General features: G+C 43.8%; 1 protein-coding gene across 3 annotated transcripts in view; it reads right to left on the reverse strand.

Annotated features, from left to right (window-relative positions):
- Window positions 1-25,255, reverse strand: part of LOC119185007 (piggyBac transposable element-derived protein 4) — a 42,154-nt gene that overhangs the window by 12,430 nt on the left and 4,469 nt on the right. For 2 of the 3 annotated variants that reach the window (XM_075875307.1, XM_075875306.1), the window contains exons 2-8: window positions 24,588-24,697; window positions 23,398-23,450; window positions 18,480-18,615; window positions 8,335-8,441; window positions 5,788-5,839; window positions 4,909-5,177; window positions 381-722 (exon numbers count right to left, since the gene is read on the reverse strand). In XM_075875307.1, the coding sequence (XP_075731422.1) occupies window positions 381-722; window positions 4,909-5,177; window positions 5,788-5,839; window positions 8,335-8,441; window positions 18,480-18,615; window positions 23,398-23,450; window positions 24,588-24,690 (1,062 nt within the window). In that variant the 5' untranslated portion in view covers window positions 24,691-24,697. Of the gene's footprint in view, window positions 1-380; window positions 723-4,908; window positions 5,178-5,787; window positions 5,840-8,334; window positions 8,442-13,422; window positions 15,329-18,479; window positions 18,616-23,397; window positions 23,451-24,587; window positions 24,698-25,255 lie in introns of those variants that run through there. The other variant, XM_075875305.1, reaches the window with a different exon arrangement.

A 25,255-nucleotide genomic window follows, 5' to 3' on the forward strand; every position in this document is an offset into this window, starting at 1 on the left:
TATGTACTTCTATGAGACAGTGCCGTCTATTATACTGTTCGAGAGATACTGCCTTCTATTCTCTCGTCACTTCTCCTCTCAGTTACACGTGACATGTGACAGGGTTAGACTAAGAGGAGCTTCGCCCCTAAAAAGAAAAGATTATAGAAAACCATTACAGAGGTTGCAAGCGTCCCCGCTTCCAATGCAATGCAAGTGAAAATTGAATTCGGCCATTGTGCGGCTTTGTGGACGGGACTGAATGCCATCAGACACTCATTGGATCCGATGAGACCATGTTGCACGTTGCCTTTTCTGCTTGGGCCACATGGCCTGGCACGTGATGTAAATAAATAAATAAAAACAATGGCTGGGTATGACAAGCTGTCCACCGCACTCACCTGCAGGTAGCTGGAGCAGGTGAAGCGGAGGCCGCACACGTCGCACATGTAGGGGCGCTCCCCCGTGTGTACACGCATGTGCGTCCGCAGGTTTCCCGCGTACTTGTAGCTCTTGTTGCACTCAGGGCACACGTTACTGCCGCTGCTGCTGCCGTCCGAGCTGCCGCCGCCCACCGCCCCGTCGAGCGCATGCACTGTCTGCACGCGTTTCTGCAGGTGCTGGCGCTGGACGAAGGTCTCGTCGCACGTGTCACACCCGTGTGATGTCCTGGGCGAAGTTACAGAGTCGGCCGGTGTGGCCTTGCCGTCACCATGGGCAACGAAGATGTCGTTTTCTCGCTTCTGAAACGGGTGAGTGAGGCATTTTGATTGTAGCCTTCATCAGTGGGGTAGTGCTCACGTGGCTGAAGATAATACAGACTCGCCAATTGATAAGCACAAAACTAAACTGCTGTTTTGTAAGACTGCTGCAGGTGCGCTGTTCAAGATAAATGAATGCATGGCGGTCTCTGTCATACATTCGTCAAAAGACATGATGCAGTTGAATATATCTCGCGGAGTGGACCCCATGTCCGATTTGTCATCTTAGTTAGTAGACTATGTCGAGTGATTCAAGGAGCGGGTGGGATGATAATTTTCTTTTCAGTGACTGAAACCGATTGCCAGTCAATACTGTGTCCGGTTTGTTATGATACTTTGCTAGGGCATGGGCAACTGTGAGTCCTGTGGCTACATAATGCCAGTTCTGCTGTACCCTCCTTATGAAATTTCATCATCATCATCATCAGCGTGACTATGCCCACTGCAGGGTAAAGGCCTCTCCCGTGATCCACCAGTCAACCGGGTGTTGTGTATTCTGTTACCACATTACACCTGCAAATCTTTTAATCTCATCAAACCACCTAGCCTTCTGTCCCCGCCTCGTGCGTTTGCCTATACATAGTGCCTATACCTAGTCTGGCTTACATATAGTGTTCAAGTAACATCACCACTGCCGCTCTCACCCTCTCTCACCTTCCCTCGTGGGTACATAAGCTTCCCAAACTGCCATTAATGCGCCGCAGTGCAGGGCGTTCACAGGTACGTGGCCGCCTGTGGTGAGCGATGTCCAATACCGAGCTATGTGTTCTTTTGCTGTCAGACCATGCAAGAGCTTGGCGGTTTGCTTGATATGAATTTATATAAGATCAAAATGTGCGACGACGACCTGTTACCTGTTCCATTGCAAAGCACACAATGTGTTACAAGTGTATAAATTGAGCGGTGTAAGAAAGGAGCTCCCCGAGAAACAGCTGGGTCGTCGTGCGGAGCGAGGTAATCTTGCACCAGATCGGCCTGCACCACCGATGTAGCTCACGGAGAAAGGAAATCGGATTTTCCTCCAGTTTTGAACAGTGATGAAGTTGAGGCATGGCGGCGATGGCGTAGTGGTTAGAGCATCCGCCTCGCATGCAAAAGGTCCGTGGTTCAAATCCCGGTGCCACGCAGTTCCCAACCGGATTTTAAAAAAAATCCGCGTGTTGATGGAACTGCATTAAGAGGCCTGGGGTGCGGCCTCACCGGTGACCACCGGCGGGAACGCACTCCCTCACCAGAGAAGGATTGGCAACCCTGGTGCACTATCTGGCCACTACCTCCCACATGCATACGTCAAATAACTCATGGCCCTCAGTCCCCAGCAGCTACGAAGCAACTGACCACGGCGGCGGTCAGATCTGCAACGCAGCAGAGGGTGCTAAGAATCTCTGGATCCGGACAGGCCGCCATTGGAACCTGAACTTGGCAACGTTTAACGCTAGAACTTTATCTAGTGAGGGAAGTCTAGCTGTACTATTCGAGGAGATAGAGAGTGTTAAATGGGATATAATAGGGCTCGGTGAGGTTAGGAGGACAGATGAGGCTTATACTGTGCTACAGAACGGGCACGTCCTTTGCTATCGGGGCTTGGCAGACAGACGAGAACTGGGAGTGGGGTTCCTAATAAACAGAAACATAGCTGGCAACATAGAGGAATACTAAAGCATTAATGAAAGGGTGGTAGGTATAGTAATTAAACTGAATAAAAGATATAAGATGAAGGTAGTACAGGCTTATGCGCCTACATCCAGCCATGATGACGCTTCAGTTGAAAGCTTCTATGAAGACGTGGAATCGGCAATGAGTAGATAAAAACACAGTATACTATAGTGATGGGCGACTTTAATGCAAAGGTAGGGAAGAAGCAGGCTGGAGACCAGGCAGTAGGAGATTATGGCATCGGCACTAGAAACGCCAGAGGAGAGCTACTAGTAGAATTCGCAGAACGCAATAATTTGCGGATTTTGAATACCTTCTACCGAAAACGAGAAAACCGCAAGTGGACATGGAGGAGCCCTAATGGCGAAAATAAGAACGAAATAGACTTTATAATGACTGCACACCCAGGAATCGTGCAGGATGTGGAAGTGGTTGGCAAGGTACGATGCAGTGACCATAGAATGGTACGGTCTCGAATTCGCCTAGACTTGAAGAAGGAACGACAGAAACTGATACGCAAGAAGCCAATCAATGAGCTAGCACTGAGAGGGAAAGTACAGGAATTCAGAGTGTCGCTGCAGAACAGGTACTCGGCTCTTAGTGAGGAAACCAACCTTAGCGTAGATACAATGAATGATAATCTGACGAGTATCATTACGGAGTGTGCAGTGGAAGTTGGAGGCAGGGTAGTTAGACAGGACACTGGCAAGCTTTCCCAGGAAACGAAGAACCTAATTAAGAAGCGTCAAATCATGAAAGTGTCAAGTACAACAGACAAAATATAACTGGCAGAGCTTTCGAAGTTGATTAATAGACGTAAAGTATGCGATGTAAGAAGGTATAACATGGAGAGAATTGAACACGCTCTGAAAAACGGAGGAAGCGTCAAAGCAGTGAAGAGGAAACTTGGGATAGGCAAAAGTCGGATGTATGCACTAAGGGACAAAGAAGGCAAAATAACTACCAATATGGATAGGACAGTTAAAATTGCGGAGGAGTTTTACAGAGATCTGTACAGTAGTTGAGACAACCACGACCTTAATACTATAAGAACTAGCAGTAACCTAGATGACACCCCACCAGTAATGATAGAAAAAGTCAGAAAAGCTTTGCAGAGCATGCAAAGAGGCAAAGCTGCTGGTGAGGATCAGGTAACATCAGATCTGCTGAAAGATGGAGGACAGATTGTGTTAGAAAAACTAGCCACCCTGTTTACGAGGTGTCTCTTGACGGGAAGAGTACCAGAGTCTTGGAAGAACGCTAACATCATCTTAATACATAAGAAAGGAGATGACAAGGACTTGAAGAATTACAGGCCGATCAGCTTGCTCTCTGTAGTATACAAGCTATTTACAAAGGTAATTGCTAACAGAGTCAAGAAAACATTAGAATTCAATCAACCAAAGGAACAAGCAGGATTTCGAACAGGCTACTCAGCAATTGACCACATTCATACTATCAATCAGGTAATAGAGAAATGCTCAGAGTATAACCAACCACTATAAATAGCCTTCATAGATTACGAGAAGGCGTTTGATTCAGTAGAAATATCAGCCGTCATGCAGACACTGCGGAATCAGGGCGTAGATGAAGTATATATAAACATTCTGGAAGAAATTTACAGGGGATCAGGTGCTACCATAGTGCTTCATAAAGAAAGCAACAGAATACCAATCAAGAAGGGTGTAAGGCAGGGGGACACGATCTCCCCAATGCTATTTACCGCGTGCTTACAGGAGGTTTTCAGAAGCCTAGAATGGGAACAGTTAGGCATAAGAGTTAATGGAGAATACCTTAGTAACCTGCGCTTTTTGTCCTTGGCTTTTTTGTCTGCGAGTTCTAATTAATGTAATTAATTATGTGGTTTCGGCACATAAAACTTGTGACGTTATTATTGGGAGATTTGATTGTACGTCGGAATGCCTCTTTGAACAAGAGAGGTCCGGTCATAATGATATAAGTGCGAACCCATATGCCATGATAATATGCATATGTTACATACTATGAAATCAAATGTGTCCTTAAAACCTTAACTTTTTTGATTACATGATGATTTCAATACTGTAAATTGCACAACAATGCAAAGCATTCTTTAGAAGACCACATGATATGTGAGGTTTTTGAAGCCCCAAACCCACGATATGATTATGATAAGGAGCCTGAAATTTTCATCATCTGGTGTTCGTTAATGTGCCTTGACATTGTTGGAAAACCACGGCTTTCTACTTTATTAACATTTAAGGAGTATTTCTCAACTCCACACACCACACACAACTGTGAACTTTGGCAGAGGCGTTTGCAACAGCTTGGTCTTTTATCTGTGGGATGTGTTTTCCTCACCAAGCCCGAGGGGAAGCCTAGGACTCCTTTAACTGAAGGAACTCCGCAACTTCAAAAGTATAGGTCAGACTGCTTAGTTAGCCGAATTCATTAGTCTGTAAACTCGCTTAGCACTTGTTTTCTGCCCGGGATTTCTGGAGACTCTAATCGCAGGTGCAGTCACAGTACTCGCCTTGTCGTGGAGACGCAGGTGCACCCGAAAGTACTTCTTGCGGGAGAAGCGCTTGTTGCACATTGGACAGCAAAATGGCCGTTCGCCCGTGTGCACGGGCAGGTGCTCGCGCATGGTGGTGGCATTGTGGGTCGTGTACGGGCACAGTGGACATTGTAGAGGCGTGCGACGGCCGTGCTTGATGCCCGCTGCCGACAGCACAGGTTGGCCCTTTGTAGTATTGTCGTCTCTGCTGCCGCCGCCGCCACTGCCATTGTTGTTTTTGTCCACTGCAGTGTTAACGGAGTAATCAGATGCACATAGCTAGAAACTAAATAGAAAAAAAAGTTTAATGAAAGTTTGTATACTTATGGCCTTCAGGGCCTTAGCACTAATTGTTTGAGCAGCTTTGTACGTAATTGTTGACAGATGTGTGCGCTAGCTGGGTCGAGTACTCGCTAAAGAATAGCGAAACTCACTCAAACCTCGATATAACGAACCCACATACAACAAATTATCGGCTATAAAGAAGGTAGTGGAAAATAGTTTCATCATTAACAGTGTTAAAAAATGTGGTTATAAAGAACTTATGGATATAACAAAGTATTTTCATGGCAGAACTGAGTTTGTTACAACAAGGTTTGAGTGTACATTGATGTTTGACTGACGTAAACCTCCTGAGTGAGAAGTGTGTCTTCATCTTGACTTTGCAGTGTACTGTTTCACACTGTTCGGGGATGATTACATGTCGTTAGGGGATTAAGTACGCCCAATTGTGTGTAAACTGTGTTCAGGGTGTGCTGACGGAAGCAGTGGTGAGGGCAACCATTCTTGTACCAAGGTCTTTCGAAACACCATCATCTATTCTCTACATCTACGAGTGAACGGGAAGGTTCTCACCCAACGAGCTGCCACCAGAGGTTGCGTGACCATTGGCCCAAGGTCCTGCGGTCTGAGAAATATCTGTGTCAGCATGTTGGCCCCACTATTCTAAAGCGTTCCTTGGGATTCTGCTGTTTACAAATGCAAGCACCCTACTGACGCCTTATGTAAATTGTGGGCTGATACATCTGTCAGTCATTTGCTTTCAGCGTAAGTTTGTAGGCAATCAGGAAATGTCTTGCAATGAATGGCTCACACAAATGACCAAGGAGCTTTGAGGCATTGTCTTCTTCGGCGTAAAAGATTTCAAACTTGTCTCAGATAGTTATTTTGCACGTGCCTGCGACAGAACAGAATGCAACGTCACGAGAGGATGAGAGAGAGCAAACAGCTAATAAATAAGCTCAGGTAAGTAATGTCTTTAATGCATATAAAAACCCAGAATTATCATAGCTGAGTATCAGCATTGGCAGGGATTGTTTCTCAAAGCATGAAATTGAAGAACGGGATGCTTTAAAAAATTTAACAATTTGTTTGTGTTCATGTCATGATTTGACAAGTCATTCAGTCGTGGGGTCTGGTGGCAATTTAGCAAACTATTGGTGCAGGAGTGGAGTAAGCCAGACACAAAGCAGGCCAGTTCAATTCTCCGGCCACAGCGCTTATGCTTCAATCCGATCCAAGTCTTCCGGAGGACATTTGATTGTCAGCGTGCTTTTTCACGGTGCCATTCTGACATGATCTTAAGTCTAGCCTTGATCGATCCGGTGCGACTCCAAAGCGTCCTCTGATGACGTTTTGCTTTGTTCTGTCATAAAATGTGTACGAAATAGCCCTCACCAGTAGGAAAACGTAGTCTATTGTAGGGGCCGGACAGCGAACACCATTTGAAAAGCGACCATTCGCACACCTCAAGTATGAGTCGTTTCTGAAGGGGATTTGATGCCGAGATTCAAGAAGCATGCTGACATCAATTGCCAGCATCCCATAAATGTGGACACCGATTCTGAAATATAGAGTTTTTTGCTCCACGGTTATGTTTCAACAAATGATGACCTCATGGATTCCCCACAAAAGGGATGCTTGATAACAGCAATGTCTTTGTAGCTCATGAATATACTTATTAGAAAAAAAAAAGTTATGGGATATGGGAAGAAGACAGTCACGTGCAGGATGGGCTGCTAGAAAAGGGTCGGCAGGCCGCATGATTGAGACTCCTGGCCCAAAAACAGTAGTGTGCTATAGTCGTATGACTGGATGAGACATAGCTGAAGAGTTCAGTTTGTCAAGGCAAATTGATATTGCATGCACCAGTGTGAGATTTACGAAGAGACGCGAGTCGAAAAGCACAACTTTTTTTTTTCAACATTACGTATTTTTCGTTTTTATTTATTTTGACAAGCATAGTCCCTCTACTTTCATGACAAAGAAACTGAACGTTGCAATTATACTAGAAGTAGGTCAAGATCGTTTATATAGAGCACAAGTTGGCTACTGAAAACTAAATGAAGCTCGTTGTCTAGAGTTCTCGGGAAATCGACACCTGGCTGTTTGCCTTTCGCATTCCGCATGAACAGCTCCATAAAGCCACATGCTTAAAATAACTGTGATTGCCAAGCTGTCACGATGAAATAAATCATGTTAAGAAACATATCTTTTCCGGATAGGTGCGCTTTCACTTATACCTTTAAAATGAATTTTCTGAATATGCAATTTTGGGCAACTTCTCTAGTTTAGGCATCATGTTTTTGGTGTTTATGATAGCCTGATCGGGATCAAACCTTGCCCACATATTCATCAATATGTAAAGGGTGCAAGTATTTCCTTAAAAACTTGATATCTCCTGTATAATTATTGCACATCTAAAGTGAATCATTAGTGGGGGCTCATGATTCTAAGCATTCTGACATAATAAATTTTCTTGTCAATTATGATGTCTTATATACACTTTCTTGATAGTCATTTGCATTCTGTGGTTAACGCATAGACATATCAGTCATCAATGGCTGGAAACCATCAATGTTCAGTGGCATAAAATATTGTCCAAAACCAACTATACATTACACATTGTCATGGCATAAAACTAAGACTGTGCAACTTACTGTAAAACTAATTTAATTACATATGTAAATCAACATAAAAGCTTATATAACCTGCCATGATGGTCTTGCAGCTAAGGCACTCAGCTGTTGACCTGCAGGTCACGGGATTGAATCGTGGCCGCCGCGGCCGCATTCTCGATGGATGCAAAGGTTCTTGGCCCTTGTGCTTAGATTTAGGAGCACGTTAAAAAATCCCAGGTAGTCGAAATTTCTGAAGCCCACCACTACAGCGTCTCTTATAAACATGTGGTGGTTTTTAGAATGTTAAACCCCAACAATTATTACTATTAGAAGCCTGTATTTGCAGCAAGAATTTTATTGCCCTTGGCAGATTAGCGATTTTCTTTTTCCAATCACATCTCCCCTAATGACGAAGTATTAGTTTTGGCATACAAAGTCCCATAGGTTCCATTTGTTTCCCGTCCAGCATTTATTTGGAGGAGACTAGATGAAGCTGACTCACCTCGCCAACTTCAAGGCACACCTGTAGCGGCACAGGACCACCACGTACATCTTCGGACTCCGACTCCGTCTGTTCGTGGCTGCTGCCGACATCGTTGGAAGCTGAAGCTGCAAAACGTGACACGAATGATGCCAAAATGATCAATCCTTTAGTGTTTGCTTATGCACGACTACGTAAAAAAATTAAGAGAACTCACTACATTCAATATACTAGTGAGTTCTCTTATTTTATTATAGTGAGTTCTCTTATTACACGGTTATTGATCAATGGCAAAGAACCTTTAGTTCTTCGCCGTTCATTAAAATTTTCGGTGTGCCAACATGTTGCCTGTTTATTACGCGATGTCACAAATCTGTGAAATCACGTGGCGTCAATACGTATCATGTATGCACACTAATAACTGAACGATACCTAAACTTTTTTTGTAATAGCAGAAAAGCTTTATTTTGAACATATTTCAAGAACGCTGCCCAATGATCACACAGACAGAGGCTAATTATAGCAGCTGGCGACGTTGATTCATACGAACATCAATATTTTCAGTCATAGTAGTATAACGACTTTTAGCTGCTAGCGTGCTTACACAAGTCTATGGACTCATATTTGCGGAGAGAGCAATTAACATCGCTCTTCATGTGTGCTTGTTTGCCATCCATGTTGTATTTTGCATTTTACAAGTTCATTTAAAGGGCCACTCACCAGGTTTGACGATTTTGAGCTGACAAGCGCAATGTGTAGATGGGGCATTCATGATCACGTCTGCCAAAATTTGCAACGGTACGCGCTGCGGAAATGGGTCGAATTTCAAGATGAGCACTGCTCCCCCTCCCTTCAGCCGGTGCGCGCCCAGAGAATGAGGGCATGACGTGCGCATATGAATGGCCCTATGCACACGGCGATGCAGTGACCTTCGCTCTCTACGACTATGCTCTGACATTGCCAACAGTGGCACGTGACACGGCAAAAATTATTTAACACAACATGCGTAGTTTATGTACTTGATGCTTGAAGAGATTAATGAATCTCTTAATAAATAATGAGACACAATAAGAGAATGTGGGCATTCTTTTTTTTTTTCATTTTTTTCCCCATAAATTTCAACGAGATGCGAGGCTAATGTGCCGGCATTTCGCATGCGTTCGTGTCCCTGCGGCCGTGGTCAGCGCATCGAGCAGACGACACTAACTACACTAACGACACTAGCGCTAAGCCGTTTGGAAAAACATACGCATAAAAACTGTGAGTGAGAGAGAGACATTTAGATCGTTCAGGGTACATTTCAGTGTTGGAGAAATGAATGGAGCGTGTGCGACCGCACATGGACCAACACACGTCAGGGGTGCCATATTTTGAAAAGAAGCTTGCAGAAGATGTACTGTCTGAGAAATAGAAAAAGAAAAAGAGGAAATTCTTATAAAGCGAGCAACAACTTTATTTTACCGCAAAATCCCGAGCAAGCGTCCCCCTTCCTTCTTCTGGAGTTTTCAAATATTTATGCGCCCCCTTCTCCCCCTTTGACCATTTTCACGTTTTCATTCACTGCTTTAATTCGACTGATGAGTGCAAATGAAAACAGTGAGTGAATGCATATTTATCAGAGCACTAGATTAGAAGCATGAATGTGCATTCGTTATTTTTAGCCACTATTCCACCGCCGTGTTCAGTTTTGATCCGAATATTGTTGCATTACGCTTCACTGAAGGAGACGCGTTTGCTCGGAATTTCATGGTGTTTGAGTAGAGGAAATGAAAATTGCTCTATATTGTGCGTATCCCTTGTATCCCTACTTAAGTCGACAGTGAATTACGTTTACTGTGATGTCGAAGCCTTATCATCTGTATTGAAATATTGCATTCTTCCCCCTGCTGTAATGCCCTCTGGCACTGTGAGTACTATTATACATAAATAAATAAATAAAAGATTTACTATAAAATTACAATATTTACACGATTTCAAGTTGACTTGAATGTGATCACCCCTCCCCCCTTTCCCTCTCTAAAATCGCACAGTGTAAAAAGAAAGATCCAGCCAGCTCTACTCCGCAAACATTTTTGAAACAGTGAAGCTCATGCCCATCCTTCATTAGTCTACACTCAAACCTCGATATAACGATCCCTGATGCAACAAAATATGTTTTTCAAGCCTTCAATCCGCTAGCACTCAGCTTTGGACTCCCTCGCACGAACAACGCGGTTGGCTCGGCGATGACAAGCCCATTCTCACGTGAACTCTCGCCGACGCTCGCTTCGGGCACTTCTTCTTCGGGAGCATGATAAATGTTTGCCACCGTGAAGGTGCATACCCTTGAACGCTGACACAGATACACAACTTTACACTCCGCTGCGACTCGCGATCATCCTATCTTGGCCTGTTTCTCCGAGATCCACCGCTTGACATCCTCTGCCCTTGCCCTTGCAGCACACGCAGTCCTCCCCTTCCTATTGCGTCTCACTCTTGCCACAATATGAGGCGAGAGTGAGACTGAAAAAATGAATACAATACTGAAAAAAATGAACGGCTGTGCAAACGTGGATTTATGGCAATGCTTCAAAGCTTTGCGAAAAAATTGGCTACGCCGTGATACGCAGGAATTATCTTTAGAAAATTTTCTGTGAATCCTAATCAAGGCCACAGGTTGTACACAAGCAAATACGGTGTATGTTACAGACAGAGCCGTAATGTAAACACAGAAATCTCTGTTTTGTTTGTAACTTTAAACTTAAAGGCGCCCTGTGACGCTTTTTCGTCTGCATTCTGCAGCGTTGGAGTTCGTGTTGGGCCAAATACCGAGATGAGTGCGAAACGAATGATCGAAATCGGCACCTGATAATGGAAGTTACTAACCTTCAAACTGCAAAACCCCAGCAGACAACGAGAAAAAAACTTTCCCCTGTCATTCCATTCACATCAAGGGCCGTTTCCAATCACTGCATGCCTCTCACAGAGCGGTTAAGGTGACTTGCCTTGTGGTGGTTATTGTGCAATGCTTCTAACACCGTTTTGGAATCGTTTTCACTTTTCCATATTTAAAAAAAAAAGGCATCCTTTTGTATCTGAGCAACCAAGTATAGTGTGGGCATATGGGACCATATGCATACTACGTGTGACTTGTCACGTCGAGCCAATCAAAATGAACGGCGTATGTTGTCATTCTCATGTAGCAAAGCGCCACTTCCAATCGCAAAAATAGCCACTGTGTATCACTCTGGTCTGAAAGCAGCGTGGTTTCTCTGTAAAAATAGAGTTAAAACAGCTTCGCTTCTGGCGTCACCACTTGTGCAACGACACCTGCGCATTCCTCAGTTGAAGAAGCGGTGAAAACAACATGCTTAATTTGCATTGCAGAGCCTCTTTGATGGATCGAGTAAACCCCTTCTACCACGTCAGTAATATTCCACCTTATTTTTGCAGGACACAGAGCAGTAGAGCGCAGATGGCCTACTTTACCGGGGGTCACAGCATTATCATATCCCAGAATTTGCGAGGACCCATGTTGGCTGAGCTACATCAGTCACACCAGGGAGCATCTACGACGAGAAGACAGACTCGGACGCTCTTCTGATGGCCATGTTTAAATGGTGAGTTCGAAAATCTTGTACGTTCATGCATTCCACACACACAAGTGTAACCAACACTGCCACATCGCCATGTGCTTTTCAGTTGGCCGAAAAGATACAAAGTGTTCCCAAGTTCACATTGGTTATGTCAGGCCGATCGAGGGGTGTGTGCTCCTGGTAGCCATAGACTTGCAAACGCTGGATCTAGCCACTCCCGGTCATGTTGGCAACCAGCGAATCCGCAATCATGCGGCTTCGCAAATGCTTTACTTGTTTTGGCTTGCCGCAAACGATTTTGCGAGATAACGGCCTTATTATTGCAATAGCAATTATATGGACACTCTCGGCTGGATTTCACCGCCGCAGTGGCCGTCAGCGTCGATGTCACGCATTGTATATGTATACGTATCTATATATATGAAAATGCAAGAAAGAAAAAAATCCTAGAAAAAAGACTCCAGTGCACGAAATCGAATGTGGGACCTCCACGTCGTGAATGCGAGGCGTTAACGACTGAGTCACCGAGAGGTACCTCCTTCAACGTTCAAACGGCAAGCTATTCATATCTACCACTTACCGCTGTTGGCGGGCATCTCGGGGGGAGAGGGGGGGGAACTATCGTGTTTTCAGCATTATCAGCAAGATGGCGCAATGAGCACGCGGCGGCTCTCATCTCTCACGCATACTTTGGTCCGCATAGAAAAAAAAGGGGTGTACGGTCGATTTTGCGCCCTTATCTTGCTATGGAGAGAATCGTACGTCTTGGCTAGCTTTTGAGTTTCGTTGGAACGATTCTGTTGTAGTTACCCGATGCAAAAAAATCACTCCAATCGTTGCACAGCCTCCATTTGCGAAAAGGGCGCGCTTTTCACACAGCGAAGTAACAATTGAGATGCCTATTCGCGTTAATCTGTACCTGTGAGTAGGCTTTGTGCGTTCTTTGTCCATGAGAAACGCGGGGCACATTTCGATCTGCTTGCCTTTCTGCGCGTGACCTTCCAATTTGTTGCTATCGCGTTCATTGCTTCGCCTTTGAGGCAAAGCATTTGCGAGTTGGCAGTTTGCCCGACAGTTCACGACAGACAACAACATAATGCATTTACGCAGAGCTGTGTGCCAGCCACAGTCCAGTGCCCTTGCAGAGCAGGCAGTCCGCATTATTAAAGAAGGCTTTCCCAAGCACTCGATGGTGAATGATTTTGGGCCAAAACTAGAGTACAGTAAGGCCACCAAGGTATTCCCTGCTGTGCAGCAAGTCTCCTTTTGAAGTAATGCCTAATTAACAAGTTCATTCATGCTAGGATACTTGTGTGCCAACTCCATCTCAGAGTCATTCGCAGCCTTTCAGATTCCAATTCAGAGACCCGATGTGGGTGTGCAACTTGCCCTAGAGCTTTTGAACTTTTTCCCGATGCTGCCACCCAGGGTAGATTTTTTCGTTGCAGACTTAAATTCATTGGACGAATCTCTCGATAAAGAAAGCCTTAAAAATTCTAGTTTTTAAGCTGACCATAAAGTGACAAAAAAGTCGTTTGTGTTGTTACATACAAGTGGTTTATTCATGAGCAACAGCTAGCAAAATCGGTAAAGAAAACACTTGTACGACATAAATACAAATGACAAGTCCAAATAAAGATAGTTTGCAAACAATAATGAGCACACCACAGTACTTTTGAGGCGAAATATGTTCTCGCTCTCACTCTAGTAATTCTTCAGAGTGTGATACTCCTTGAAGCATGGCTCTAAACAGAGAGACTTGTTGCACTTGACACACATGTAGCGCGTTTCTCTGCGACGTTTCGGTCCCCGAGTGGTGTTGGCACAGACATGGCAACTTCTGTGGGTGCCGATTCCCTGACCACTGGAGGGTCGCAACTGCTCTGCAAAGTGTCGCCCTGTCAGCCTCAGAGGATTGTCCCCAGTCGGCCTTCGCCTCTTGCTCTTCTCCGTGTGATGCTCCTCGATTAGTTGGCTCACCACCTGCCTCTTGAAGTCTACAAACGTTGTTCTTGATGCGGTATTTTCGCGGAAGAGAATAAAAGCGTTGTGCAGCGACAAGTCCACCATGTGGAAAAAAACTGCCTTGTTCCACCTCATCGTTTTTCTGATGCTTTCTGAGAAGTTTGGCTGCGTGTCGATTTTGTCGACTAGTGCCATTTTTTGATTGTATTCCAGAACGCATCTCGGCGTCTCAACCGTTCTCTTATCCACCTTTATAGCTTCAGCAAGCTCCGTGCCGTGCATTGTGGACAGTATGTGGACGTCTTGTCTGTCACGCCATTTCAGGGCCAACATGGCGTTTGAGTGGTAGCTATCCACTTTGCCTCGGTGCAGCTTTGCAAATTGTGGAAGTCCCTTTCTGTTTGCACGCACCACCCCACAAGCATTTGTCTGCCTACCGAGGAGAAACTTGAACAGCGCCGGACTTGTGCACCAGTCACCCACGAAAAGGGAATGCCCCTTGTCCAGGAAGGCTCTTAGCAGCTCTACGGTAATCGAGCCTGTGAATCCCAGCTTCTTCATAACGGTCACAGCTGTAGTTGCTCCAGCATAGACAATGAATCTCAAGATGTAGCCTGTTTGAATGTCGCGAAGCACAAACATCTTCACTCCAGATCGATGCCTCTTAGAAGGAATACATTGTCGAGAAGAATGTCGTCCTCTCCAAGCCATCAAAGATTCGTTGATGCTGAGGTTTTTAAAAGGTACAAAAAAGGCGGCAAATCTTTCTTCTATTTTTTCCATGGTCGGTCTGATGCTTCTTAGGCGGTCCTTTGCATTAGTGAGGGAACTGAAATGCAGCACCCGCAGGAGTAGGCAAAAGCGTTTGACTGAAAAGATTGAGTGGAAGAAAGGAGTTTCTAACATGGTATCCGTGGACCAGTAGTCTCTGATGGTATTTTTCTGGACCAGGCCCATCAAGAATACGACTGCTAGAAAGCAGTAAAGTTCTGAAACATTTGTATCCTGCCACAAGCGTGGGCGTGACCTTTGGAGCGGGCCAGGCTTGCCAACTTTATTGGCGTACTCGTTCGTTGCCGCTACAATCTCCGAGACGAGCTCTTCGTCAAAAAAAAGCTTGAAGTACTCCACTTCTCTCGTGTGTGGTGGCAGTGTTAAGGAATCCACTAGCCCTGAATTAATGGCATCAAAGGGAAACACGGACGGAGAGTAGTCACCCTTGATCCAGTCAGAATCTTCTCGCCGTGCACGCTTTTGAGGTGTTGCTCCTTCATCGTCTGAACCTGAACTCGATAGTAAATCCTCCTCTGAAGGGCTGACATCCGAATCATGTGACTGAACAGTTGGGTAAGAGTCCGCATGGGAGGAATCGCTGCTCGACTCACTTGCAGCAGAGCAAATGGTGCGCACTTTCGTAGTGTAAGCAAACCGCATGGATGAGTGCATTGCAGAAAACTGCGTGGTTGTGGGGCCGTCTGAAAAGCAAAACGAGGGGAAAACCTATAGCAATCCTTCGTATTTTTGCCAATGAGAGGCGATAAGTTTTTTGAGAGTTCCTAAAACAGAAAACCACAAAGGCGGCATCATTTATGTAATTGAGCACCCGCACGGAAACAGATGTAATTGGACCTTGGCGAGCAATAAACGAGAGAATAACAAGTGGTCATCTTTTGAGAGGTGAAAAACCAGACAGCCATCAGTTGTGCGGGCGCAATAAGCAGTACCACCCGAAGGACAAAAACAGAACTAGCTGCCCAGAGTGGGCTTGAGCAGACGCACAAGCGATACCTAGCGCACTACTGTAGCAAAAAAGTTATTTAAAAAGTAATGGCGAGACACTGGCCTATGAAAAAAGTTTCACACACTTACTGAGTATGGCAGCACACGCCAAGCGAGAGAAAACGATAGAAAAAGACACTTTCATTAAAGATATGTTGAATTTCCCGCGTTCAGCCTGAGAGAAGAAAAGACGAACTTTGCGCCAGCACACCAGGGAGCGTGTGAGCTATTCCAAGGAAGAGAAAAGAAAGACAGCTTTATGTTCTGGGCTCACATGGACGCTAATAAATGTCTGTTCGAGTTTTCCAGTACGAGTCGGCTCTTGAGTTAGCCACATATTTTACACGTACAGGCAGCGACTTGTACGCAAACACCTGACAATTTTGGAGGTGCTCAAGGAGGATGTTCAAGTACGTCATTGACCCCGAAAGCAACAGGCCCGCCAACTGCAGTACCAAACGATGCCATTCTCGTATTCCTGACAATGCCCCCGACATCTCTTCCAGCTGAAGAGGCTGAAGTCCACCAACCTTTCGCAGTTTTGCTTGATGACGAAGTTCCGTTCAAAGACGGAAGTTGAAAGGAAAAAGAGAAGTGATATTGAAAGCAGTGCTGACATGCATTCACGCATTCCATTGAGTTGTGGGAAGGAAATAAAGTGAAACCAGGCAGTGTATCAAAGACGGTGCCAGACAACACGGTTTCAATGTAAGAAATGGTTTCGGCAAGCTTGATGGCAACGCACTGCAAGGTGTGCGGATGCTACTGAAGCAGAGTTTATAGGCAGAGAAAAAGAAGATAGAGAGAAGTAATAGAGGCATATTACATAAGGCAGAGGGCGACACCTGCATCAGCATGGCTTCATTACCTCTTCAAGATTATGAGATTGGTTTTTTTCAGCTCCTTGCGGTTGTTTGATTGTTAAGAAAAACCGTCATGTGCGTGCATATTATCACGTGGTTTGCTTGTGCCATAAAATCTTCTTTCCACTGTGGAATAGGATTAGCTGGAAGTTCGGCACCCATCTAGTTCTTTTTTGTTATGTGTCCTAGTTCAATTTGAGCCAGAAGTATCCTCAGTGTTGCGTTTGTTCCTGACCTGGCTCTGCCACCTGGTGCAACAACGGTAACCGTTTCTGTAGCTCAATTAATAAAGCATCATCCACATGCCCTAAAAGTTGCAAGTTAAGTCCCTGCTGGCGGCAGGTTGTCTTTTTGCCCACCTTAGCGTCTTCACATTTATATTGTAATTGGTACTATACACTTAAAACAGTACAATTGATGTCCGCTATACTTCCCTAGGTGTCATTATCTGTTTGTTTTCGTTGAGGTTACTGTGAGATCAAATGTCACTCTGCCTCTTCTGCTTGTGGACGAATCCTGTGGTGGATGCAGTGAAGCCACGTTGCAACAATGTCATAGCTGACATGAAAGCAGTTTTACTATATATTAAAATTTCTTATAGATGTTAATTTGCAACACTGTGTGGTTTGGATGGCTGTTTTCTAAATTACTTTTTATAATGGATCCTTGATTACATACATATTCGTTATGTCGAGGTTGGACTCTATGCTAGATTTGCACTGTGCCGACATTCCTAATGCAGTGACGTTTTTGAAAGCACAAGAAATCCTCATATCAGGAAGTGCTAGGTATAGAAGAGCATCCCAGAAACGTTTTATTTAGAATAGGGAAGTTTCTGGCATAGCTCACAAAAATAGCTGTTTAGCTAAAGACAAAAATAACGATGCTGCTTTTAACACCACTCTTGGAAATGGGGACGTGATAACATTGCAACCTGAAATGCATACCTTTTCGGAATATACTTTCAGATGACGGCACGTACGAAGCTCTTGGTGGTTGCAGTGCCATAGACCTACGATTACAACACTAACAGCCCCTATGGCGCACACATCACCCCTTAGATGTGATCTGTAGGCTGCTGACAAAAGGAGTTATACAATTACCACCCTGTAATAATTGTCAACATTGCTTTAGTGTAATTATATTGTCACGGGCTGAGCATACACCTGAGAATGACGACGACGAAGTGCTGAGTGTAATTCGCGTGGACTGCAGCAGCGTTGTACGCATTTGCTCGCTAATATGTTTTCGCATATACTTTATTCCAAGTAGAATCTTTGGTGCAGGTGTGGAGTATCGATCCCCGTACCTCTGCTCGATTGTAACGAACGAAGCGGTAAAGCGAAATTTTGTTGCCATGGCAGGCCCTTGCAATCTGGTGCATGGAGAAGGCTATTCTGGGTGATGCTCCGGAACACATTACAGAATACCACACATAAAAATTATTGATATCTGCGTGCTGTTTCATTTTCTGCAAATTAATTACTTTCTGGCTTTCTATGCCTGCCTGGATAACAAATTCAGTTATATTGAAGGCTTTACAAAAGTTCTGAGTTGAGGCGAGATTGAGCATATAGAGTTACAAGATGTAGCGAACTAACTTTTAGAACCGTGAGATCTAAAACTGAGCTCTAAGTTGTTATAACCATGTCCAACTGCATGTTTACTGTAGTAATGCAAAACACGGCAGTTAAGAAGCAATACTCAAAAGCGCTCGTATATCATGAAGACTGTAGCACAAGTAAATGTGGCGTTTGAGCACAGACCACGATACCATTAGCTCGTTTGCGGCTTGTTTAATTTTTCTTCAGTACTGGCTCAAAGCAGTTCAAAGCGCAGCGGTATTTGATGCAACCTAAAAGACACAAGGCCTTGGCACGCGGCATGAGGTGTTCCCGGGAACAGTCGCATGTTGACAAAGTGAAAAGAGGCTTCTGGCAGAAAAGGTATCTGCGCATGTACGTCTCGTAAAGAAGTACAGTACCTCGTAGTGGTGGTGGTGATGTGCTCTCTTTCGGTGTTGGGAGGGCAGCCTCTGCTGCATGGTCACCAGCATCTCGATCTTTGAAGGCTGGTGATCTGCTTGGTGAAGCTTCTGGTGATGACGTGGGTTCCTCCTTCTGCATGCGTATTAAAAAAGAGTTGTGTAATCACTGTACCATTACTTACACCAATTAATTATACGGCACTGGGTAATGGTGACGTTACCAAATTAATGGCATTGGGGCAGGTATATTCATATTAACGAGGCCCTGCCACACTTTTTTAAAAGGCATGGTCAGAAAATGCTGCCAATCGGTACTCGATGCACCAAAGAACTTGCAAACCAAACATTATAGCACTGCACATGGCCTGAAATCAGAGTCTGCATGAAACCGTTCCCTCTTCTCTTCGAAAACGATGCCACAAGCCCAACTGACCATGCCATAGGCTCCAAGTGCACGACCACTGGCTGACATGAGCATCGCAAGCTGCATCATGCATAGTTGATGTGGTCACTGCTAACTGACAAAGGAATGCATCTTATTGCCCCACTCCCTGCATAAAGGGAAGGGAGTGTCATCCCTTTTACTGCGTAGCTTTCAGCACACTGGTACAAAAGGACATAAAAAGCACCTGAAGTGTGTGACACATACTTGTAACTCCACTTGTGCATTACGGATTCTAAATTTTTTTTTTTTTTTTTTTTTGCGGCAGTTGATTCACGAGGCAATAGGCTCTTTCAGTGAAGCCGTATGACGATTACCCGAGAAAGCGTTGGGGGGACCTTTTAAGAACAACTGTACGAGGACTCGTTGCAAAAGCAGTCGTCAAGTCAGTAACCGATGATGCATGTGAAGTATCCGCAAAGTGAAACGAGCAAATGCACTGGGCGGCGATTCCTGTCCCTCTTGAGAGGTGTCTCGTACAAGCAGGGTACCACGCATGCATTTCCCTATGAACCCCTGTTTCAGTACAGCCACACTGGTGTCCCTTATACCCAACTGTCTCATACGTCAGTGTATTTTCGACTGCATTTTTGTTTCTAGTGTCCACAGTTAAGGTCATATCAATGTAATTCGACTTGAGCACTTACGATGTAGCCACTATCACCTTTATCAGCCATATTTGCAGCTACCCGAGGCAGTTACTGCAAGAAATCACTCACTCGCTTATTATTCAATCACTCGCTTATTAATTCACTTGTTAATTCACTCAATCATTAATTCACTCACTTATTTAAAAAATTCATTCTTCAACTAGTGAATAGTGTACAGAGGTAGGCCGCATTTAGGGGGAACAGCTTATCAATTATCGTTCAAAACCTCACAGCAGATTGTTCAACACAAGATTAAGAAGTCTCTGTTCATTCATCAATGCTTCTCTTTCTCAACCATAGCCAGAGAGTACGGGGGGCTGGAGGGCTCGGGCCCCCTCCGGGCTGCAGTGCTGGTCCGTAGGATATCTTTAAAGAACTTGGCTTAGACTCTCATTCATTGGTAACAGACTGTTAACCATGCTGCCTGGCAGCTATTCAACAAGAGACTATTTATGCCTGCTCTTTTTTCCTTTTAGGCTTTTGAAATTCGGATAATAGGGCACTGACAAGTAAGAAGTGCGCCGCTTTGGTCGCATTGAGAATGAAGTCACAGGATGACATTTACACACACACACACACTCACACACACACGCACGCACACATGCACACACACGGAGAGAGAGAGAGAGAATGTGAAAGAGCAAGACAGGTGCCCCGCACCCTCCGGGATATGATAACTCTACGCCTATGCTCTGAACTACCTTTCTTTCCTTCTCTCGCTTTCTATTTCTCGCATTCTTTTTTTTTTCTATTTTTAAGCAACACTTTACCTTCGTCACGTCAAGCGAGAACAGCATAGGATAGATCTCCCATTAAGTTCTTCGCACTCATCATTATCGAGAAGATCAAAGAATAAGACGAAGAAGAGTTTTCCTCGGCTCAATATTCTACACGCGGCTAAGTTGTTTGCGGTTTTCACTTCGCTACACGAAGCTACAACAGCATACAATGACAGCGTTTGACAGCATATGGCAGCCCGGGCCCCTTAGGTACTCCAAACTTCTTCCTCTTATTCTTCTATCTCCTACCTGCCCGACTTCATTCCTGCAAAGTATAACCTATCACCTGCCGCGCAATTAACATATGTGGTTGTACAATTTGTATATATATCCACGCCTTATGTAACACCCCCTGCTTTAAAGAAATAAAATAAAACTTAATGAGAGCTATGGCTATAAAATTTGCAAGGCATCTTAAAGGTAGACGCAGGTTGAATTGGAGCTCAAAATTAGTTTCAAATAATATAAAGTGTTAATTATTTGCTCAAAATCAGTTTCAAATTGTGTTCAGTGTTCCTTATTCTTGTTTTTTTTTTATTTTTCTAATATGCTCGCAATATGTAGTTTTTGTTGAGATTTGCTACATGCAGAGCATTGCAATTTTGCACAAATGGAGATAGTAACACTTCAAAGACATGGAACTGATAGTACCACTTTACAGACATGGTACTAAACAAGAACTGAATTTATTACCTCAATTTTACATTTGTCGATGGATGAAAATCGCTACTCATGAATGACTTTTTGTGCTAAAAAAATACAAATCCATTTAGGTGGCTACCGATTCCAGTTCCAGTCATATAAATCGCACAAATCAACACATTTGAGAATCTTTGAGTGATTGTGCCCGATAGTTCCCATGAGAAAAGTACACAAAATCGAAAAGTACACAAAATGTTTTGTCTTTAGAATAATGCTTAAATTATGTAATGTACACATGCCTTTCCTGTTAGTATGCTGAAAAAAAAAGAGCCAAAAATTATTTTCGAAACCCGAATGCCCAAGTGAAAGATATTTTCGGAAAGGTAAAGAAATTTTCCATGAGCTGATTACAGAATTCTGAAACTTAGTTTTTTGACCAGAGGGGAAGTCTCACCCCACCTTGTGAGATAAGGCTGGTACAGTATTTCGGGATCTCTTCCGAAGGCCTGGTGACATCACTGCTCTGGATGGAGCGAGTGAGGGTTGCACTGCCGACTGAATCTAGCCGAAGCTTGTTCGGAATGCTGGTCTATCGATATGGCGGTATTATGGCCGCACCACCAGTGGTGGTATCACGTGTGAAGCTTTTGCCGATTTATAGCGTTGTCAGCGATTGTATTTCCTTGAAGTGTAATGTCCACATGTGTGAACACGACTTGCTCTTGCCAGTTGTTTGGGCCAATATCCATGATGAAAAAGCAAGGTGCTCTGCACTTAAGGGGGCAGACTGGAACCAAAAAGTGACAAAAAAGATTTGGTTTCTACAAGTATTTTACCATTTCTCTGCAAATTTTCACACACTAGGAAGTGGTAATTTTTTTGTAGCGTCATTCTAACCGTCCAGATTCTTGGTGCTGTTAATATGCAGAACCTTCAAAAAAAAAAAAAAGGGGGGGGGAACCGACTTCGAGGCTTCTTTATAATTTGCGGGCACCTGTGTTATTGAGCACCGATACGAATTTATGAGCCCCTTTATGAGGATTGAAAACATGCGCACCATGATTGTTGCCTTTTGAAGAAGCTGTGTGTTTTCAGCTTTTTCATTTTTCTCAAAAAAGTAAATTTACGACTGTTCAACTTTGAGGCCTCAATATCTCTACAGCCAGGGCAGGTAGAACAATAATTCTTTTTGCAATGGCAACCTGTATGTGTGTAGAATGCAAGTATGGGAGCAGAATTCAGAGAACAAACCTTTTTAATTATTTACTCATCAAAATTGTAACACAATTTCAACTGCTTCTGAAAATGGATAGTTCATTTTGCTGTAAAAAAACCAAAAAAGGCCTAAAAACAAAAAACTTTTGCATACTTTCAATCTATAGTCATTAGCCTATGTTGGCATGTCTTCAATATCACTTTTAATTAAGCACTTCTTTTTCTATGGTGGCCTTAAACAATAAGGGGTGAACTTAAGTTATCTCAGGAATAAGATGAACTACAGGAAAACTAATTAAACATTTCAAATCAGCAGAGGAAACTGCATAATCCTGTGAAGTTTGATTAAGATCACTGAAGAAATAACCAAAAAATGTCTAAGACCAGTGTGCCCCCTTAAGGTAAATTGAACCATTGCACAGTCTTGACTTGATGTTATTGTGCTAAGCTGACTGGAGCCAATCGCTTAGTGATGGCACTGCAGTACTTGACAGGTTGCTCGACGAAAACTTGTTTACTTTGCTCGAAATGAATACAACCAAAAATAAATTGTGCATGCAATCTAAGCCCGTGATTTGACTCTTTTTCTTAATGCAAAAAATGAAACATGACTAACTGCAAATAAAGAAAACTTAATTACATGCTGAATTTGATTACAGTTGAACCCCTTTGTAAGAGACATGCACCGTATAGCAATTCTTGCCTTTAAAATGATGTGTCTACTATAACAAAGGTACGACATATACATTTTCTCATAGACACTTATTTCAGTGTAGGCATGCTGGCGTCTTTTATACCCATTCATCTCTTGCATCAGCGTCTCCTATAAAAGGACTGGACTGTATTTTTCACTGTAACTTGCACAAAACAACATTTTACCTCATTCCTTTCCTGTAATGTAACACCGTCTACTGCCTTGAAATTATATTTTGCAGATTTCACACATGTGCACAGAGTCCGTCATAACATGTACCTGAAGGCAATAGACGCAGATTTATATGGTCATCCAGGTAACACTACACAGTAACCCCACTGAGCTCTTTTCTGCTGTGTACATATGCAGTCACTAATTAACCACGAAAGATGAGAAAATATGTCTGAGCAGATAAGGCAAAGTAAAGAACTTTAGATGACGAATTTCAGGCTAGGCTAATGACTACGAGATAAAAGAAGGTGTAACCGTTTACCTTTATAGTAAGATGTGCGAAATGTGGGCTCCTGTACACGTCTGACGTCACATCTGTGAAATGGCAAAGAACAAGACAGTCAAATGCAGCTTCACAGCTAAGGAGAGAAGGTTGCATATTCGTGGGAGTCGAGGGATCAGATGAAAAAAAAGTGCCGCAACATCCGCGAAGTTAATGATGATGAGTGGGCGAAGCTCCGGAGGTAAACCTGGTAAACCATGAATCCTCCGTACATTTCGCCCACTCGATTTTATCACAACGTTCCCCCTAGCGTACGTCGCTGCACTAAATCGAACGATTGTCTTCCACATGCGCCATATGTGACATCATTCCTATTTTATAACATCTCGCATCTTTCATCATCAACTACAAGTACTGCCGTCTAGTTTACAACATCTTGCATCTTTTCATCAACAGCTACACGTACCGCCATCTAGTGAACACTGCAAGAACTAAACGAGAGGTTGTTACATACAGGGGACGCACAGCCCACGCCTTAAGGAGCTTCGCCCCTAAAAGCAGAAGGACTGTGATGCAGTTTCTAGAATGCTGCTTCAAATACACATAAGCGATGCTATATGGTACTTATAGGACACCAAGCAAAATCAATTTTTCGCATATTAGTAAAGTACGCTTTCCCAATCCCAAAAACACCACTCTTACCGCCACACAATACTTGGTCAGCGAGAAAACACGCAAAAAGAAAATGCGGGCAGAGACGCCACCGTGAGATTTCCGCACCAACTGCGACAAGGTAAATTTTAGTGGGTCCTGCACAGCTTCTACAGGATAAAAATAAAATACATTGTCACCTGTAGGTGCTGTAGACCTAGCATATAAAGTTACAGAAAATTTCATTGAGCCAATGTCGTGAAAATACGAAAAATGCATTTTGCAAATTTGTTACGTAACGCACGGAGATTATGGCACGAAATTTAAGAATGAAACTTCAACCTCAGTTTTCTATGCTAATTATGACAAACTTATGACAATGCAACTTGTGGCATTAGATTTCTCTTTAATTTGTAATAAAGCTTGGAAATGCATATTTTGAAAGGTGGTGAGAAGCTTTTCTGTTTACTCAGAATAGCAGTGCTATGCCCTGTGTTAGTTTGCGTCAGTGTACCCGGCCGTACTTCATTCCCCTTCAATGTGCACGTTTCACTATTGGTAGAAGCGTCCATACGTACATTCCTCCTCTTCTATGTCTGAGCTCGGTGGTGATACTGGTTCCTGCTTAATTTCAATGCCCATGTCTTGTTGCAATGGTTTATAGCTGTTCGACAAGTCCATAATTCACCTGAAAGAGAGTAGGAGGATGTGACAAATGGTTTAACAAAAAAAAATATCACAGCATATCCACGAGGTGAACGATGATGAGTGGGGTGAAGTGAACGCCCAGACAGACAGATGCACAAATGGATGGATGCACGGACGGACGGAAGCACGGATGAACTGACCGACGCTTCGCCCCAATCATCATCATTCACTTCGCGGATGGGCTGTGACACCGTTTTTATTGACATGCAGTGCAATGTAACTGGCTAATACGACGACTAAGACAACACAGGACCTACGCCCCACGGCGTAAGGAGCTTCACCCCTAAAAGAGTTCTGCTACCCTTATCGTTTTCTTGTTCAAAGGAGAATTCCTATTAGGATGTTACACACAGTATTGTTTAAAACTTGATGACAGAATAAATATGGGGACATGCATGCATGCTTCAACATACCGAACAATGTAGCTGACGTAATAGCATGCAGTGCAGAATTAAGACAACACGCTTTTGTGAATACGTCTTCAAGAACGTTAAGCCAGCTTTTGTATGGCCCCCCTCGAGGGCCAATGTCCACATAT

The sequence above is a fragment of the Rhipicephalus microplus genome, chromosome 10 (assembly GCF_043290135.1).
Source record: "Rhipicephalus microplus isolate Deutch F79 chromosome 10, USDA_Rmic, whole genome shotgun sequence".
In the NCBI taxonomy this organism is placed as follows: domain Eukaryota; kingdom Metazoa; phylum Arthropoda; class Arachnida; order Ixodida; family Ixodidae; genus Rhipicephalus; species Rhipicephalus microplus.